Here is a 21,227-nt window from a genome sequence, read left to right as displayed (position 1 = left end):
TGAACAAGTGGAGTGTGAAATTAAAAACATAATACCAGTTATATTAGTACCCCCAAAATAATTAGGTATAAATAAATCTAACAAAATATAAACAAGACCTATACAAGGAAAACTACAAAACTCTGATGAATAAAATCAAAGAAGACCTAAATAAATGAAGAAACATCCCATGTTCATGGATAGAAAACTCAATATTATTTAGATGTCAGTTCTTACCAACTTGACCTACAGATTTAATGTAATCCCAGTGAAAATCCCAGTAAGTAATTTTGTGGATATTGACAAACCATTTCTAAAGTTTATATGAAGAGATGAAAGACCCAAATTAGCTAAAGAATATTGAAGGAGAACAAAATTGGAGGACTATGCTGTCCAACTTTAAGACTTAAAAAGTATAGTAATGAAGACTGTGGTATCTATATATATAAAAGCCTAAGCGACCGTTATGGCTGGACAACCAGCCAGTAGCTATGATGTGCACTGAACACCAGGGGGCAGACACTCAATGCAGGAGCTGCCCCCTGGTGGTCAGTGCGCTCCCACAGCCAACCTCCCACAGTCCCTCCCCTGGGCCGGCCAGCCCCAATCGGGACTGGGCGAGACGGCCCCAATCGCTGGCAAGGCCAAGGGACCCCACCCATGCACGAATTCGTGCACCGGGCCTCTAGTTGGTAAAATAATTGACAAATACACTAGTGGAACAGAAGAGAAAGCCCAGAAATAGACCCACATAAATATAGTCAACTGATCTTTAATAAAGGAGCAAAGGCAATAAAATGGAGCAAAATTCGTCTCTTCAACAAATGGTGCTGGAAGAACTGGACATCTACATGCAAAGAAATGAATCTAGACACGGTCCTTACACCCTTCACAAAAATTTAAGTCAAAATGGATCACAGACCTAAATGTAAAATACAAAAATATGGAACTCTTAGAAGATAGCATAAGGAAACTTAGATAATTTTGGGTGTGGCTTTAGATACAACTCCAAAAGTATGATCTATAAAAGATATAACTGATAAGCTGGACTTCATTATAATTAACACTTTCTGCTTTGCAAAAGACAATGTTAAGAGAATAAGAAGATGCCCTAGCCCAGTGGTAATTAGTCAACAGAGCCAAATATCAGCAATACAACGATTGAAATTTCTTTTGAGAGCCAAATTTTTTAAACTTAAAACTTCTTCTAACACCACTTCTTCAAAATAGACTCGCCCAGGTCGTGATATTTTGTGGAAGAGCCACACTCAAGGGGCCAAAGAGCCACATGTGGCTCGCAAGCCGCAGTTTGCCGACCACGGCCCTAGCCAATCTGGCTCAGTGGATAGAGTGTGGGTCCGGGTTCAATTCTGGTCAAGGGCACATGCCCGGTTGCAGGTTCGATCCCCAGTTGGGGGTGTGCAGGAGGCACCCAATCAATGATTCTCATCATTGATGTTTCTTTCTCTCTCACTCTCTTCATTCCTCTCTGAAATAAACAAAAACGTATTTTTTTAAAAAGAGAGAATAAGACAAGCGACATTCTCTTGGGGGAAAATATTTACAAAAATACATCTAATAAGTGACTGTTATCCAAAATATACAAAGAACACTTAAAACTCAACAAGAAGAAAACAAACCAATTTAAAAAAATGACTTTTTAAATTCTTTTAGACCTAATCAGACACCTCACTTTTTCACTCTAATTAAAAACCCCACTAAAGAAAATATACAGTTGGCAAATAAGCAAATGAAAAGATGCTCAACATAACATGTCATAATGTCATCAGAGAAATGCAAATCAAAACAACAAGGAGACTGTACACCTATTAGAATGGCCAAAATCCAGAAAGCTGACATCACTAAATACTGGCAAGAATGTGGAGCAACAGGAGCTCCCATTCATTGCTGGTGGAATATGAAATGGTACAGCCACTATGGAAGTCAACTGGCTATTTCTTATAAAACTGAACATGTTCTTACCATATGAAAGGAGACTTGACTTGGGGTGATGAACACACAATGTAACATACAGATGATGTATTATAGAACTGCACACTTGAAATCTATATAATTTTATTAACCAATGTCACCCCCAATAAATTCAATAAAAAAAATCAGTGGTTGACAGGGGTTCAGGGATACAAGGACAGGATGAATAGCCAGCACACAGAGGATTTTTAGGGTAGTAAAAATACTCTGAATGATACCACAATGAGGGATATATGTTATTATGCATTTGTCCACACCCATTATATGTACAACACCAGGAATGAACCATAATGTAAACTATCGACTATGGGTGATTGTGATGTGTCAATACAGATTCATCACCTATACTAAAATACACCATTCTGGTGGGGGATGTTGATGATGGAGGTAACTATACATGTTGAGGCAGGGCATATATGGGAAATTTATGTATCTTCCCTTCAATTTTGCTGTGATCCTTTAACCACTCTATAAAAATCGTCTCAATAAGAGATTAAAAATTAAAGAAAATAACATAATTTAAAGCAAAAATAGTAACAAAATACTGTGTGGTTCATAATATATAGAGAGGTAAAATATATAACAAAATTGCACAAAAGATGAGAGTGGAAATGAAAACATAGTGGTAGGAGGTTCTTACACATTATATGTGAAGTAAAATATTTGAAAATACAGTGACAAATTTAAGATGCAAATTATAAACCCTAGAGCAACCCCAAAACAAACATGCCTTTGCAAGGACACTTTGTAACTCTTTTTTCTTTCTTTTTTAAAATATATTTTTATTGATTTCAGAGAGGAAGGGAGAGGCATAGAGAGAATCATTGATCGGGTGCCTCTCGCATGCCCTCTACTGGGATTCAGCCCACAATCCACGCATGCGCCCTTGGCCGGAATCAAATCTGGGACCCTTCAGGCCGATGCTCTATCCACTGAACCAAAACGGCCAGGACACTTTGTAACTTTTCTCACCAAGAGGTGAACTCCACCCCTTGAATCTGGGTTTGGCCACGTGACTTGCTTTGGTGATTGAGACAGTAACAAACATGACACAATGAGGAGCTCAAAAGATATTTGTACGTTAGGGTTTGTTCTTACGCTGCTCCTGGAACCCTGGGGATATTATATACATAAACCAGGATTAACCTGCTGGATGATGAGATACCCACCCCATGTCCCAGTGGACTGCCAACCAACCCCCTGTAGCAGAGCTGCCTTGCTGACTTGCATCTGACCTGCAGCTGACCATAGACGCATGAGCGGCCCAGCTGAGGTCAGCAGAAGAAATGCCCAGCTGAGCCCAGACTAAAGTGCTGACCCCCAGAATAGAAAGCTAAATAAATGGTTGGTTTGTTACACAGCAATAGATAACTAATTTTGTGTGTGTAATTATAGATAAGTAAAATATCATGGTTTGACAGAGAGAATAGTTGAATTCAGAATTAATGTTAATAACTTAATTATACACTTTGATGGTTTCCAAATTTTCTCTAAAAAGCAGATAATCTTTCATATACAAAAATATCAATGTCATTAAAAAATATATAATTCAACATAAAAAGATTATTTTCATTATTTCCACTAAATTCCAAGAGTCTAAAAAAAGGACATTCTTGACCTGATGCATTTGAATGAACTGACAGATTTTAAGTTCTATCAGAGTTTGGGTATAAACAGTTACAAGTATATAGAAAATTAAATATATTACAAGACAAGACAAAGATTAGCACTAAAAACAAAAGAAAACCTGGTTTATGGAGAAAAATTGTAACAGTATAACATTTGGTTCAGTTTTTATGATATTGACAAAATTACAATAAGGTAAACACCAAATATGTGAAGGGTTAAGGGGGAGAAGTAATGAAAAATTTAGAAAAAAATAGTAAGAAAGCAATAGAAGGCATCTAAAACCAAAAATTCAAAAGAAAAGCAGTTAAGCAGGTTATTTTTAAACAAATAAATAAATATCAGAATAAACAGGTAAAATGATTTCAAATCATTGACTTCAGATAGTGGAAATTGGTAGAAAATAGAACTAATGCAGGGTCTACTACTTTTTGTTTGAAGCCATGTAGAAATCTTTGACTGATAAAATACATACATACTTTGAAAAAATAAAAATTTAAAGAGAAACAAAAAAAGGTCCAGGAACCAATTCAAGTATATATTTGGTATATGATAATAGCAAAACTTCATATCAGGAAAAATTACTTTAGTTGACTCTACTACAATTGATCATCTATTTGGAAAAGCATACAGTTAGAGCCTGGCCTCATACATATCCTATCTAATAAAGAGGGAATATGCTAATTGACCCTCACGCAGTCGCAAAGATGGTGGCACCCACAGCCAATAATGAGGGAATATGCTAATTGACTGTCACGCCCTCAAATATGGCGGCACCCACAGCCAATAAGGAGGGAATACGCTAATTGACTGTCACGCCCTCAAAGATGGCGGCACCCACAGCCACAAGATGGCAGCGCCCAGTCCCCTCAGCCCCACTGGGGCAGCAGGCACGCCTACGCCTACCTCCAGAGTCCCCCAGTCCCCTCAGCCCCCCCCCAGCCGCCCAGGGCTGCCCAAGGCTCAGGTAACCAGGGCTGCCCAAGGCTTGTGCTGCCGGCAGTGGCAGCAGCAGAGGTGTGATGGGGGCGTTGCCTTCCCCTGATTGCCAGGTCACCTCCCGCCCCTGAGGGCTCCCGGACTGTGAGAGGGGGCAGGCAGGGCTAAGAGACTCCCCCTCCAGTGCATGAATTTTCATGCACCGGGCCTCTAGTATTAAAATAAATCCCTATAAATAAGAGGGTTAAATGTTTTTTAAAAAATGTAAACTATAACAGAACCATGAAAAATAATCTGTTGTAAATTTATACAAAAATATTCAGAAAGATTCTCATAAAAGTGTTTATGCTGTTTATTTCTGGGAAGCAGAAAGAGGTGTGGGAGCAATATTTTAAGAAAGAATATTTTAATTTTCACTCTGTACTGGTTTATATTGTTAAAGGTTTTTCAAACAATTTTTTTTATTTGAGTTTTAAATTTCCTTTGATTCTTTAGTAGATAAAATACAAAAATGTTTAAGATAATTTAAGATATTCCCAACTGGAGGTTGACTATTTAAAGGAAGATATTTTGATGCCAGGCATATTAAATAATAAAACCTATTTTCTTTTGCACAGTAACTTTGTTTTTTCCTCACCAGCCAACAAAAACATTTTTTTCTTAGCCATTCTTTTTCTCTCCTTTCCCCCCATTTATAATCATGAATCCATATTCACTCAATTTTAGAAGTAAGCTCAAATTATGGTCCCACTATTTACATGCAGTATGACCATAGTCAAATAATCTAATATTTTCGAGCTTCAATTTTCTTGTGTAAAATGGGACTAATATCTGCTCAATTTTCCTCACAGTGCTGATATAAAAAATAAATGAGAAAACATAAATTAACTGGTACAAGTATATATTCCAAAAAGCTATCATTATATCATTATTAACTAGTGGCCCAATGCACAGATTTGTGCACATTGAAAGGAAATTAATTAGAAAAAATGTTTTAATATCACTATTCGCCCTTTCTCTATAATAGAAGTGTCAGAGATTAAAGAAAATTAGTAAAATGTATATGAAAATAATATATAAATTGATTAATATGATATAACAGACATGATATAAAAAAATAAAAACTTTATATAAAAACAAAATATGATATAAAAACAACAAAAACATGATATAAAAACAACATTGATAAAAACAATGACTGATAAATTGATTAAACTTATTCTAATATCTCCCTGTATACCACATTAAGAGTAAAAACACTTTCAGAGTGCTTGACTAATTTCCCTTGTGATGAAGTATTTACAACTATAACTTTAACGTCACACTCTCTTCAAACTCAAGAGAAAGCAACATATAACTGACCATGTCCGAAAACAGGTTCAGGGAGGAATATTCCTACTCTGTCTAGAGTTTGTCCTTGTGATTTATTAATAGTTATAGCAAATGTTGGCATCACGGGAAACTGTCTTCAAATTAATTTAAATGGGAGGCACATCAGACGGAGACAAATCAATTCTTGGAATCTGAACAACCTCTCCTTCCGCAGATCCTGTTAATACTTTAGCTTCGATTATGTTAGGTCGCAATCTTTTGATAATAAATCTAGTACCATTACAAAGGCCCCATTTACTATTAAGATTTTCAGTAACATGATAATTGCACCTACTTTCAATTTTAATTTATGACACGGCATTCCCGATGAAGTAATACTATTAAGAAATTCGATGGGAAAATTTTCCTTTTCAGCATCATCAGTTGAATCGATGGGATCATCACTCAAATAGGTGTGAAAATCTCCATTGAGTATATCCAAAATTTCTTCATTTAATTTATGAACATGCTCATTTTTAGGACAAAGAATCTCACATATTTTATAGTATATTTATAGTATATTACGTATATTTATAGTATATTACCTATAAATATACTATTTCCAAAGGTAGCTTCAGAGATCCGTTAGATCCGTTACAAATCATTTCACAGGGGATTTCAATAATATCCATTCCTAAATGAAAACTGCTATCAAGTTTGCCATCTCCAAGTTTTACTAACCATTCGCTATAAGCAGAATCCTCTGATCTCATATTTGTTTTAAGAGACAATTGTCTGAAACATCCCCAAACACTACAGTGCTTTAAATTCGTTTGTACTATGGCCGATCGCATAGCATGTGGCACAACACTGAGACATTGTAAAAAATCTCCTCTGAGGAGAACTTTCCCACCAAATGCAACATTCAAATTCATAATTTCTCTTAGTAATCTATCTATGGCGTTCCAAATTCACGATAGACAATGACAGATCGAAACACACACGTGCGATTGGTGCCAGCGAGAGCTTTATATGTATCACACATGTGCAAGTCAACATTTATTTTTAAATTGCCAGTGCGCGTCATATATACCATCCGGTCGGTCAAACAGTCGGACGGACACACGGATGGTCAGTCACTTAGCCTTTTATATATAAAGATAACTTTATGAAATACAGGTTACTGGTGGTTTTTTAACTTTATTTTTATTGTTGACACTAATACAGATATCTCCATTTTCTCCCCCTTTTCCCACCTCCACCCAGCCCCCCTTCTCTCTGGACATCACCACACTGCTGTCTGTGTCTATGGGTTATGCATATATGTTCTTGGGCTAATCCCTTCACCTTCTTTCATCTAGTCCTCCTGTACCCACTGACAGCTGTCAGTCTGTTCCATGTATCTACTTAAGTGTCTGGCATATAATAGGTTCAAAAATTTGTCTGCCTTGAATATATTATACTTCAACTAGTTGGTAATATTATTTAACAACCTGTTCTGAGAGTAGCTATAGAAATTTAAGGTTATTTCTAATCTTTTGTTTATATTAAGCACCAATTTGCCTGTTGGTCCCTGAAATCATTGTTTGATCTTTTATTTTTGTATGCTACAACCAAAATGAACCATAGAAGAAAAAGAAAACATTTTAAAACCTGCTTTAAGTTGCCTCTATTTAATAGCGCAGTCACCCCTCCTTAAGTATATGGATCTGAGTAAAAGCTGTAAGCCACAATAGTGGTAAGTTGTACACATCCTTAACTTTGGCCCTTTTTTTTCATTCATATATTCAACAAACATGTAAGTCTAACTAGATAGAGGTCCTATGCAAGATGCTGGTTATAAAATGTGAACAAGAAAGACATCCCATTTTTGTCCTTATGGAGATGCTGGCAAGGAGGCAAACTAAACAATTAAACCTACAAATAAATATATGAACTTTGTTAAACATGGTAAAGAAAAGAGCAGGATGTTGAGAGAGAGACTGAAAAGAGGACCTAAGTTAAATGAATTGTCTATATGATATTGCATATAATATGACCTCTAACTGTACAAAAATGAACTACCTTTTCCCCAAAAGTCATCTGAAAGAGTTTATTTAGAGGCAGAATAGCGAGGTTGTTGAAAGGATCAATTCTAGAGCTGATGGCCTGGGTTTTATTTTAAACCAGCCTCTACTCATCAGTTTTGTGACATAAACAAACTATTTAAATGTTCTGTGCCTTAATTTCTTCATCAGCCATTGGGGAATATATTAAGACATTTTTCATTGAGTTATTATAAAAATTGAGTTAAACTCTTTTGCCTTATTTTGAAAACTATTAAATTCACAGAAAATTTAAAAGACCTTATACTAACTTTTAACTCACATTAACCTGTATTCATCAGGTAAACTAATATTTCTACAGTGCTTAGAAGAGTTTCTGGCACATAGTAAACATCATATCACTACATAAACAGTTATATTAAATAAAAGTAAATTAAAATTATGAGAAAATGATTTGTAAAATACTTTTCAGAGAAAATTGGTCATTTTCTCCTGAGATCATAGAGAACATGCCAAATATTGAAGGAGGGAAAGAGAGAGAAAGGGAAGGAGAAAATGTGGAAGAGAAAGACAAAGACAGAGACAGAGATAGAGTCAAAGACAGAGACAGAAAAAAGAAAAGGCAGGAATTAAGATGAAAAAGGAGAAATAAAAGTCCAAGGTTTTACCCAACAATACTTTATCTGAAGGTCAACAGCGCTCTCTGCTGGACCTATGTCTTTTCTACACACTAGGCGAAAGTAATAAATTAAAATAATACATGCTACCACTTCACAAAATAAAAAAGTATCACTTTTGTAAAGGTATATAGACAATGTTAGCATTTATTTAATAAACAAATAAAAAGTAAATATAAGCATAATAATGTATCTGTAAAAATACCTCCCCCATTGTGAGGATTTGCTAAAGGAATGGAAACAATACAAATAAATACTAGAGAAAATGATTATAAATAGTGGAACAAAGTAATATCAGAATGGTAATGTTCTACTTTAATGCTCTAAGGACACTGAAAGAACTTTAGGGAAGTGGAGTTCACAAACATAAGAATATTGAAGACGCAAAAAACTTTCAGATCTCTTTCTAGTCCCATTCTTTCATTTCACAAATGATGAAAAGGGAGCACAGAGAGGATAGGGTTTACCATCTCATACATTAGTAGCAGAGATGTGATAGCACTTAGACTTCTGAGTGGTTTTCTACTGTTCTTTGCATTATACTATTCTTCCTCTTTTTCAAACATGGATTTAGCAAATTCCACATTCTCCTTCTTTAAACTAAACAATGGCATAAATACATACATTTTGTGGAGAAAAGGAGTTTATCTTCCTTAATGGAGAGTTGAGTTTTGTAGTCTTTCCTGAAGTAACTTTTGTATCAAAATGGTGTACTTCCTTTTCAAAACAATGCCGTTTTCTAATCTGCAAACACAAAACCAAAATAAAGTTTAAAATAACAAGTTTGAGCAGGCTGGAAGGATGGGGGAATAAAAGGTGATGAAAGAAGACTTGACTTGAGGTGATGAACAAACATACAGTGTACAGGTGATGTATTGTGGAACTGTACACCTGAAACCTGTATAATTTGGTTAACCAGAGTCGCCCCAATAAATTCAATATAAAGGAAGAAAAGAAAAGTTTGAGCAGGTTAGTTGTCCCCAAAGGTCCAAATAGCTGTTTGTTTTCAGCATTTAAAAAAGGACTATTTCTAACTGACGATAATTAAATAATGTTTAAAAACACAAACAGGCATCTTATTACAAGACTTAAGTAAAATAAAATATAATACCTCCTTAATCCTAACCAAAATAGCTTTAATTAGTGATATGTCAAAACTATAGTACAGTAGGTCCTCGGGTTACATCAGAGATCTGTTCCTACGGCGCGAAGTAGCATGATTTTCGCCGTAAGTCGGAACCCACCTACATAAGCACCTACGTCACTCACAAGAAGCACATACACAGCAGTAATGAAGTGAAATAGTAAAAAAAATTTAAAAGGAAGATAACAATTCCTGACCTTTACTTGTGGTAAATAAATAATAAAAAACACAAAGCACATATGTACATATGTTGAAATGACGGAACTTTTTTTTTTTTAATAAATAAATGGGAGATGGCAACATAACCAAGAAACGAGTACGTTGAGTCCGACATAACTCGAGGACTGTCTGTACTGAAAAATGATCTTCCCATAAAATAGTTCCACCATATGGACACCAAGTATAATATTATAGCAAAGTCCAAATTACATACCTAATTGAAAAGCAAAAAAGCAAATAAAATGGAAACCTCATTGTAAATTAAAACTCAGAAAAAATTTTAAATGTAGATATTCATCATTTCCTACATGACAGAATTGCTTGGTTATTATTACTTTTACTAGCTAGTTGACAATCCAAGTTGTATTTGACTAAATTTATTTTATAAATATCACTAAGTTTGCTTTCCAAACTGTCTATGCTTTTTTTCTACTTGCCAAAACCCTATTTACTTAAATTATAAAGGAGAGAGGGGCATTTCTATTCATGATCCCATTCCTACCAAAAAAGAAATGAGACCCAAAGAAGTCAAGGATAAGTGTTATGCGTTGAGTCCTACCTTACAACATCCAACTCCATGTACACATTTTTGGGGGCGAGGGGGAATTTTCTAAAGATTCATGCTTCATTTGTAATTGGTGCTTTTCCAAAAATAAACTAATTCATTCTATTTCTAAAAATGGTTTAATTATGAAAGTTATAAAGATTGTAAGTAAAATAAACTACATAAGAATGCAAAAAACTTTTTTAATATATTCTATTAAAAATATTCAATTACGTGCAAATGACATGCTGATTAAATAATACCCTTTTTATTTGTAACTAAGGCTATTAAAAGTCCCAGCCTCCCCATCTCACTGCTATAAACTCTATGAGAAAACATGGTATTCATCTATGAAAAGTACTGTCATTTAAAATATCTAGTAATTTAGGCCTTTCAATAATTTGTAGAAATAAATATTTTATCCTTTATCAATATTAAAAACTCAATAAATAAGAGTAAACCTTATAAATATATTAAAACTACCAATACCAAAAATATCCATGACATAAATATTCATATAAAAGGAATTTTGGCAAAAAAATATGTCATTATTAAATAAAAACAGAAGAGTTAAAACATATAAGTAGCTCTTTTATTAATATATGCCCTAAATAAATATTTTACTATCAAATTCCTCATATATAAGTAAGCATCATGCAGTTTCACTTTAATGACATTGACTGTAAATAATCCTATCTACACTAATAAGAGAAACATGCAAATTGACCGTACCTCTGCCACGCCCACAAGACAATCAGGAGCGAGTATGCAAATTAACCCAACCAAGATGGCTGCAGCCACGGAGAGAGCAGGAGACTTGGGTTGTCCCTGGCAATGGAGGAAGCCAAGCTTCCCGCCCTGCCCTGGCTGGCCCTGGCCTCTGCTCAAAGCTACAAAAGTTTCAATTATAGAAGATACATAAGTCCCAGATACCAGGGCCTTCGCTTAGGTCGCCGGGGGGCATGGCCGCCCTGCAAACCACCACAGGCCCCTCGCCCAGGCCAGCCCACACCCCAAGGGAACCCCCACCCTGATCCGGGACACCCTTCAGGACAAATGAGCCAGCCCCCACCCGTGTACCAGGCCTCTATCATATCTAATAAAAGAATAATATGCAAATTGACCATCACAGCAACACAATATGTCTGCCCCCACGTGGTCAAAGATGGTTGCCTCCATGTGGACACAAGATGGCTGCCACAAGATAGCCAGCAGGAGAGGGCAGTTGGGAGGAACCAGGCCTGCAAGGGAGGGCAGTTGGGGGTGATCAAGCCTGCAGGGGAGGGCAGTAAGGGGTGACCAGGCTGGCAGAGGAGGGAAGTTGGGGGCGACCAGGCCTGCAGGGAAGAGCAATTGGGGGGAACCCAGGCCTGCAGGGGAGAGCAGTGGGGGAGACCAGGCCTGCAGGGGAGGGCAGTTAGGGGTGACCAGGCCTACAGGGGAGGGCAGTTAGGGGTGACCAGGACTGCAGGGGAGGGCAGTTAGGGGCAATCAGGCTGGCAGGGGAGCAGTTAGGCATCAATCAGGCTGGCAGGGGAGTGGTTAGGGGGTGATCTGGCTGGCAGGCAGAAGCGGTTAGGGGCAATCAGGAAGGCAGGCAGGCGAGCAGTTGGGAGCCAGCAGTCTTGGATTGTGAGAAGGATGTCCGACTGCCTGTTTAGGCCCGATCCCGGTAGGATTGGGCCTGAACGGGCAGTCGGACATCCCTCGAGGGGTCCCAGATTGGAGCGGGTGCAGGCTGGGCTGAGGGACACACACCCCCGTGCACAAATTTCATGCACCGGGCCTCTAGTCATATAATAAAAGCCTAATATGCTAAGTGTCCGGTTGTCTGTTCAACCAAAGCATAATATTCTAATAATATGCCTAGGCCGCTCAACCGCTCGCTATGACGTGCACTGACCACCAGGGAGTAGACAGTCGACCAGTTGCTATAATGTGCACTGACCACCAGGGGGCAGACAGACCAGTCGACCACTCACTATGACGTGCACTAACCACCAAGGAGCAGACGCTCCTCCGACCAGTAAGTTAGCTTGCTGCTGGGGTCCAGCCAATTGGGACTGAGCGAGACGGGCCGGACACACCCTGGAGCCCTCCCCCAGTCCCTTCCCGGCCCCAATCGTGCACTGGTGCAGTCCTTCAGCTGGGCCTGTGCCCTCACAATCTGGGACCTCTTGGGGGATGGGAGAGCTGGTTTCGGCCTGATCCCGCAGGCCAGGCCAAGAGACCCCACTGGTGTACGAATTTGTGCACCGAGCCTCTAATCTTTTATAATAGACTCCTTTGTAATGAGTAACTACCTAAAATTCAATTACAACAATTTACCATTTATTTTAAATCTGTGACCCCACTAATCTCCACAAGTCACACTGAAAACTAGATTGATATCTGACAGCCTTCTTCAGCTATAACTAATGGGATTATTTCACTGCCAATAAACTCTGTTTACCTGCTGTGTAGTTTCTAAGGATCGAATTCTTTTCTTCTCTACTTGAAAATCATCATTTTCATCTCTGTATATGAATGCCTGTTTCTTGGCAGATAATTTTGCAGCCAGCGTAGTTTTTTCAGGAGAGTCTTATAAAAGAAGTTAAAAAATCAGCATAAATAACTTACACTTAGGCAATTTTCCTAAGAAAAAAATTGAAATCAAGATGTAGACTTATTTTAGAAATTAATATATTTTTTTAAATTGCTAAACATGTTTAAAAGCACTTTACCAGACTACTTTAACAAAATATAACAAACATTTTAAAAAATATGTTTTCAATAGGCAAGTCCAATTTTGATTTAACAGGTTTATACTGTTGTAGACCACTCCCAATAATGTGATTTTTTAAAATATAACTGTTAAGACTCTCTCAAGAAAATGTATTTCATTTCTATAAAAATATTTCTTTACAGGATCTCAATGTCACTTTCTTACTAAGCTATGTTTGTTAGAATTAAAAATATAGTAAAATTAAGCTCTTATAATCTACCTTTTAATCCCACAACCCTGAAAACCCATTCTCAAGGTCATCAACCTTATAATTCACCAAATAACATCATCCCATTTTATAAATATGAAATACTAGGTTTTTAAGAAGTCAAGTAACATGCCAGTATCATACAGCTAGTAAAAAGCAGAGCCTGGATGTGACTAACTCCTGCTGTTTGACTCCAAAATCCATAAGCATAATCTTTAGGCATAAAGCCAAACATAATACTCTGTCTTCTGGAAGATAACAAACACATTTCCTTTTTCCTTAATGTATGTAAAACTGTTCTTAACTATTCCTATACATTAGTTTCTCCCTGTCCCTAAATGTGTGTTCTTGAAAGTACCTTCCTTCCTCTTTGCTCTTCTCTACGGGTTCCCTTGAATTCATTAAACAAGCATTTATTTTATCAAGCCCAAACAATTCCAGACACCATGAAAAACAATGAAAAAGAAAGTCTCTGGCCTTAAAGAATTTACAGACTACTAGGGCAAAAATATCTGTAGGCAGGTCTAGTACTGTTTTCAAAAACACAGTTTATCTGAATAAAGACAGAAGTGAATCTATACCACACACAACATTGGTTTTCAAGCTTTTTCTGAGAACACTATTTTTTAAAGAAAAATTGCTTATAATTTCCAAAACAGGATGAAAGACTTAGACCTTCTTTGGTCCACCACTTTCTTTCCCCGCTACGAGCCATGCTTTTTCCTAAGACTCAAAGGAACATCATTTGAAAATTCTAAAACCGTAGTTCTGCCTTTCAGACCTAGATCTTTAATCTACCCGGAATGGATTTTTCTATATGGAGAAAAGTAGGACTACAATTTCAATTTTTTTCTATAGGAATATCTGAGAGTCCCAGTACCACTTATAGAAAAGTCCCTCCTTTGCCCTCTGCTCTGTAGGAGCACTTCTATTAAAAAAACAAACAAACAAGCAAACAAACAAAACACCTTTCTGGCTATATATGGAACTGAATGTGGGTTCTCTATTGTTTTCCACTGGTCTACACTGCACCAATACCAAACTGTTCTAATTACTATAGCTTTATATATAATAAGTCAGGCTATCTCATAGATTAAGTCCTCTCACCTTGACCAGATTCTCAAAAGTGAATCTGGTTATTATTCTTAGCCCTTTGCATTTCCAAATATATTTTATAAAGACATGTAATTTTGAGCTCCGCAATTTCCTGGCAAATTGGTAAAATACCCACAAAACAAACTAGCATAGTGGTTCTCAACTGGGACAATTTTAACACCCCTCCCCCCTACCCCAGGAACGTTGAGCATTCTCTGGAGACATTTTTTATTGTCACCAAAGGCAGGGGACAGCGGGTATACTACTGACATCTAGTGGGTTGAGGCCTGGGAGATGCTGCTAAACATCCCACAATGCACAACACAGTCCCACAACAAAGAATGATCCAATTCAAAATGTTAATAGTGCCCTGTTGAGAAACCCTGCCCCAAATAAACCAAGGGGCAAATTTGTATGGGCCCATTAAAGGGTAGGGAATGTCTACCATAAACAATAATTCAGTTTTAGAAATATTGAACTGCCATCTGCCAAAAAAGATTAACACCCAATTCATTAAAATAAAAATCATATTATCTACATATACAAAAAGGTTTATCTTCATGTTCTTTATAGCAGAGAAGTTTGCAGGAAACTTATTGAAAAGGTTAAGTTTTTAAAATACAAAGTTATAAAGAAATGAGATATATTCAGAATATTTGTTAAAATAAAAAACTCCTAGAAATCAATAAGAAACCACCCAATACAAAAATGGGCAAAAAACCTGAATATGCAGTTCACTAAAAGGAATATTTAAACGACCATTAAACATACTAAAAGATGCTCAACCTCATTAATCAACAGAGAAATACCAATTAAAACTCATGAGAACACGACCCATGCACCAAAATGGGTAAAATTTTTAATGAGTGTTGGAAAATATTGGCAGTAACTACTGTAACTAAACATATGCATACACTATGACCAGCAATTCCATTACTAAGTACATATCTGGTAGAAAATACCTATTTGCACCAGAATGAATAAGAATGTTCAAAATTGCCCAGCTGGCGTGACTTAGAGATTGAGTGTCGACCTATGAACCAGGAGGTCAGGGTTCCATTCCTGGTCAGAGCACATGCCCAGGTTGCAGGCTTGGTCCCCAGTAGGGGGCATGCAGGAGGTAGCCAATCAATGATTGTCTCTCATCATTGACGTTTTTCTCTCTCTCCCTTCCTCTCTGAAATCAATTAAAAAAAAAAAAAAACTCTAAAAAAAATATGTCCATATATTTTTTTAAAAAAAGAATGTTCAAAATAGTATTAATAACCCAAAGCAGAAACCACCCAAATGTCTAACAACTATAAGATAAATTAATAAGTTGCAGTATATTCACAGAAGAAAATAATATATAGCAGTAAGTACTACTATATGCAACACACAAATAAATCTCATAAGTACAACATTAAGCAAAAGTAGATGGATATAATTTCATTTCTATAAAAAGCCAAAGCTCACTAATGGTGACAAAAGGGAAGATAGCAATTACCTGTGGAAAGGTGACTAACAAAGAGGATGAGAAGTGTTGGTCATATCCTATTTTTTATCTAGTTGGGAGTATATTAGTATGTTTGCTTTGTGAAAATTCTTCACAAAGAATTTTCTAGTATAACTACTAGTATACACTTAGAATTTGTGCACTTTTCTGTATTTAGGTTACATCTTATTAAAGAATTTACTTGAAAATATAAAGAGAGTATCAGAATACAACCATGATTTATGCCATCTGATTCTTCAACAGACTATTCTACATACTCTACACCACAATAATGTTAAAATGAAAGTTGTAATTGACAACTGATTTTTTACAAAGGCAATGCAGTGGACAAAGGATAGCCTTTTCAATAAATGATGCTAAATAATTAGATATCCATATGCAAAATAAATGAACTTGGATCCATACCTTGCACCATATTAAAAAATTAACTTGAAATGCATCTTAGACCTACAGTAAACCTACAACTGTATTTTTTTAAAAAAACTTGTACTCAAAATATATAAAGAAACTCTCAAAACTTAACAGTATTTCACCAAAGAGATTGAAACTAAAAAAAAAAAAAGAAAACAAAAAAAGAACCGAACAGAAATTCTGGAACTGAAGAACTGAATAAATGAGATGAAGAAAAAACTAGCAAGCTTAGGAAATAGAGCAGACCAGATGGGAGAAAGAATTAGTGATACTGAAGACAGAAATGTAGAATGATTCAAGTGGAAGAGAAAGAATCGTGAGTTAAAAAAAATTATTCAAAAAGTATCTGAACTCATTAGAAAGAGCAATCTATAATAATAAAAGCGTAATATGCTAATTAGACCAGACGTCCTTCCAGACGACCTTCCAGACGAAGCCGGGGCTGCGAGGGAAGCCCGGGTTCCAGGTGCCAGAGGGAAGCCGGTGCCGGCAGCCGGGGGAAGGAAGGCCTACTCTTGCACGACTTTCGTGCATCAGGCCTCTAGTATAAGAATAATGGGGCCCTAACCAGTTTGGCTCAGTGGATAAAGTGCCAGCCTGCAAACTGAAGGGTCCTGGGTTCAATTCTGGTCAAGGGTACGTATCTCGGTTGCAGGCTCAATCCTGGCCCTGGTCAGGGTGCATTCGGGAGGCAACCAATTGATGTGTCTCTCTCATAACAATGTTTCTCTCTGTCTCTCCCCCTCCTTCCACTCTTCCTAAAAATCAATGGGAAAAATATCCTTGGGTGAGGATTAACAACAACAACAACAACAAAAAGAATAATGGGTACACCAGAAGAAAAGAGGAAGAAGGAAATGAAGAACCTATTCAAACAAATAATTGATGAGAACTGCCCAAACCTATAGAAAGAACTGGGTCCTCAAATCCAAGAAGCTAACAGAACACCTGATTATCTCAATCCAAAAAGGCTTTCTCCAAGGCACATTATATTAAAACTGTCAAAAACTAACAACAAAGAGAGAATCTCAAGGCAGACAGGGAAAAGAAGATGGTAACCTATAAAGAAAATCCCATTAGAATATTATTGTATTTTTTTAGTAGAATACTAACCTCAGAAGATCAGGCAAATTTATCAAGAATAAATGAGGCTGATTAGTTTGTCTTACAATACAAATTAATATGTTTTATAAAATTCTATCATATAATTAACAATACTGCCTATAAATAACATCAGTCTTTGAACATCATTTATTCTGCCTTGCTTTCAAAAAATAATTTAAGCTAGCAAAATGTCTTAATAAATGAAAAGTCAAGCCAAGAATAAAATAATCCAAGGATTTCTGACCACTCTATGAATTATCTAAAAATAATTCCAGAGAATGTATGTAGACATACATAATCAATTATGCTAACCAAATTTATCTAAATAAGGTCTCATAACAGCAATAAATAAGGCTTTTGTTACAGATACTAACAGACCCCAGCAAAATATGAACTACCTTGACAAGGTGATGAAGTGCCATTTCTTTCAGAAGGTGGTGTACTTGGACTATTGAAATGATGTGAAGTTCCTTGGTTCATGTCATCGTTTGTAAAATTCTTTGAATGGCATGTACAACAACATGACAATAATACTTCAGCTTTTTTACTTAAGCTTTCATCCATTGGCTTTCCTAAAAAATAAAAGAACTTCTATTTATAATATTTCAATTTTTTTTTAACTCAATCTTTCTATGCATCTAGGGTGAGCAAACACCCCAATTTGCCCAGGATTGGGAGATATCCCAGGATGCAACACTTTGTGTGCTAAAACTGAAAAAGTACCTGGCAAATTTGGACATCAAATTTGGGACAGCAGAGAAACACTTATGCCAGAAACATGTAGAGAAGTTATCATGTTATTTACATAATTTATTAAAATCTAATTATAAAAAAATTAATAATGTAATAAAGGCACAACACTATTAATTTATATTGAGATTTATTAAAATATCAAGCATGGAATAAAGACCTCAAATATCTTCTTAATTACTGCTATTTCCCTTAATCAAAAATTTGAAAGTTCAATATGTTAAATAATAATGTAAACACATAAGAGTTAAATCATTCCCACATTATACTTCTATTTCAAACAGAAATATGTTTCATGGTGTAGCAATTATGATACATGTATCAAAATACACTTTAAAGTCAATATTCAAATTAAATAAAACAGGTAATTTTTAATACTTTAATATAATACAAAATTGCAATATCTACATTATGTGCCTGTGTGTTTCAATATACAATTCATAGATACAAAAAAAGCTGAGTAATTTATTTTCTCTAAAAGCGTACTGACATTATTTTCCTTTCTATACTACAGAAATACTACTAATTCTATTTTCCAGAATCTCATTTCCCCCAAAGATTAATTTAACATCAGTATGAATCAAAACAGACAACCAAAAGCTTATAAAATATTTACTTTTTATTTTTAATATTTAATAGTCAGTAACACAAACATTTTCTTTTAAAAAGCATTATATATTCATACATATACACACACACACACACATACACACACACACATATACACATATACATACATACATATACACACCTATGCTTACTTTTAAATTCTGCTAACACTTTAGGTCAAAGCAATCTAACTATATAACTAAAATGTATATAATATTGTACTTCAGATTCATTATGTGTATTGGAAAATCTTTCATAAAAGTCATATTACTAGGCATTTTTTTGCAAATAAAGTAAATGTAATGAAAAATAATATGGATTCATACAAACAATTTTACAACAAATGCTTATCTGGTACCCAAATCAGTAGGAAGATCAACTAGAATGTTTTCCTTTTTATATATTCCATGTTTTAATGTTATGAGAAAGGGACAGATAAGCAAATATACCACAGAATTTACTCAAAAAAACCCCCCACACACACACACCTACACACACACACATAATTATTCCTATTATGGCATCATGACAGACCCATCTCTTGCATCTTTTACATAAAAATTATAATTATCTATAATAATAAAAGCATAATATGCTAATTAGACCAGACAGCCAGACGACCTTCCCGACGAAGCCGCGGCTGAGAGGGCCGAGCCCCTTGCATGAATTTCGTGCATCGGGCCTCTAGTTTTGATAATAATAAGCATGCCAAGATTCTTATATATATCCTGAATCATCAAATAAAAAACTACATTATGTTAAAATTTGTTTGGGGATTAATTGAACATGTTTTGCCATATTGAAACTCTTTTGGAAGACATAATAACATCATAAAGAAAGATCTTAAAAGAGAATACTAAGTTAGCTAGAATACAGATGAATCATTCTGAATGAAAAGTACTTCATTATATTTTTTCAGGTCCCAATAAGCAACCTGAAGATAACAATCAGCTACTTACCACTAAGAGATTGTTGCCATGCTAAAGCAGAACAAAGTAAGGCTAAGCTTTTCCCACTTCCTGTAGGGCTTTCCAACAAACAATGTTGCTTACTGTTTAATCCTCTGACAATCTATGGACAGAAAAACAATAAAAAAAATCAATAAACAATTTATTTCATTAGGGTCTCTCTCCATCAGAAGAAAACATGCATAAGAAAGTTCATAGCAACACTGTTTATAATTGCAAAAGAATGTAAACAACCCAAATGTCTATCAGAAGGATAATGTAACAAAAAAATCCTGGTATTCATATAATGGAATCCAATAAAGCAATTAAAATGAATTAACAATCAACAGGGTGACATCTTTTTTTGTGTGTATATTTTTATTAATTTCAGAGAGGAAGGGAGAGAGATAGAAACATCAATGAGAGAGAATCATAGATCGGCTGGCCCCTGCATGCCCCACACTGGGGACTGAGCCCACAACCAAGGCCTATACCCTGACTGGGAATCAAACCATGACCTTCTGGTTGATAGGTCGACCACTGAGCCATGCCTGCCAGGCCAGGGCTACATCTTAAAAATAATGTTAAGCTGCCCTGGCCAGTGTGGCAAAGTTGGTTGGAACATCATCTGGTACACCAAAAATTGGCAGGTTCAATTCCTGGTCAGAGCACATACAAAGGTTGCAGGTTCAATCCCTGGTTGGGGCGTGTGGGAGGCAACTGATAGATGTTTCTCCCCCTCTCTCGCCTTTCCTCTCTCTAAAATCTATTAAAATAATAATAATAATAATGTTAAGCAAAAGAAAAAATCAAGTTCTACAGAAAGAGAGGTATAGTATCATATCATTGTGCAAAGTTCAAAAATATGTAAATTAACTAGATACATCCATAATAAATGTATTAAAACAATGCTAGGAAAGAAAAAGAAAAAATTCAGGATACTAGTAATCCTGTTATTTGTAAACAAGGTAAAAAGCAAACATGGAAAAATATCCTATCTAATAAAAGAGTAATATACAAATTGACCATCACTCCAACACACAAGATGGCTGCCCCTATGTGGTCAAAGATCCTGCCCCCATGTGGACACAAGATGGCCAGCAGGGGAAGGCAGTTGGGAGGGACCAGGCCTGCAAGGGAGGGCAGTTGGGGGCTATCAAGCTTGCATGGGAGGGCAGTTAGGGGTGACCAGGCCAGCAGAGGAGGAAGTTGGGGGCAACCGGGCCTGCAGGGAAGGGCAGTTTGGGGGGGACCCAGGCCTGCAGGGGAGAGCAGTTGTGGGGGGAACCAGGCCTGCAGGGGAGGGCAGTTAGGGGCAATCAGGCTGGCAGGGGAGCAGTTAGGCATCAATCAGACTGGCAGGGGAGT

General features: G+C 36.3%; 1 protein-coding gene across 1 annotated transcript in view; it reads right to left on the bottom strand.

The window, feature by feature from the left end:
• The window catches only part of BRIP1 (BRCA1 interacting DNA helicase 1), a gene marked incomplete at its 3' end in the record, with an annotated part of 210,772 nt that overhangs the window by 186,688 nt on the left and 2,857 nt on the right, over positions 1 to 21,227 (bottom strand). The window contains exons 3-6 of the mRNA XM_079798665.1: positions 19,872 to 19,983; positions 17,952 to 18,125; positions 12,929 to 13,056; positions 9,194 to 9,313 (exon numbers count right to left, since the gene is read on the bottom strand). Coding sequence (XP_079654791.1) covers positions 9,194 to 9,313; positions 12,929 to 13,056; positions 17,952 to 18,125; positions 19,872 to 19,983 — 534 coding nt within the window. The remainder of the gene's footprint in view (positions 1 to 9,193; positions 9,314 to 12,928; positions 13,057 to 17,951; positions 18,126 to 19,871; positions 19,984 to 21,227) is intronic.

Source organism: Cnephaeus nilssonii (assembly GCF_951640355.1).
Source record: "Cnephaeus nilssonii genome assembly, chromosome: 19".
NCBI classification, from domain to species: Eukaryota; Metazoa; Chordata; class Mammalia; order Chiroptera; family Vespertilionidae; genus Cnephaeus; species Cnephaeus nilssonii.
This window is presented reverse-complemented; position numbering and strand designations above follow the sequence as displayed.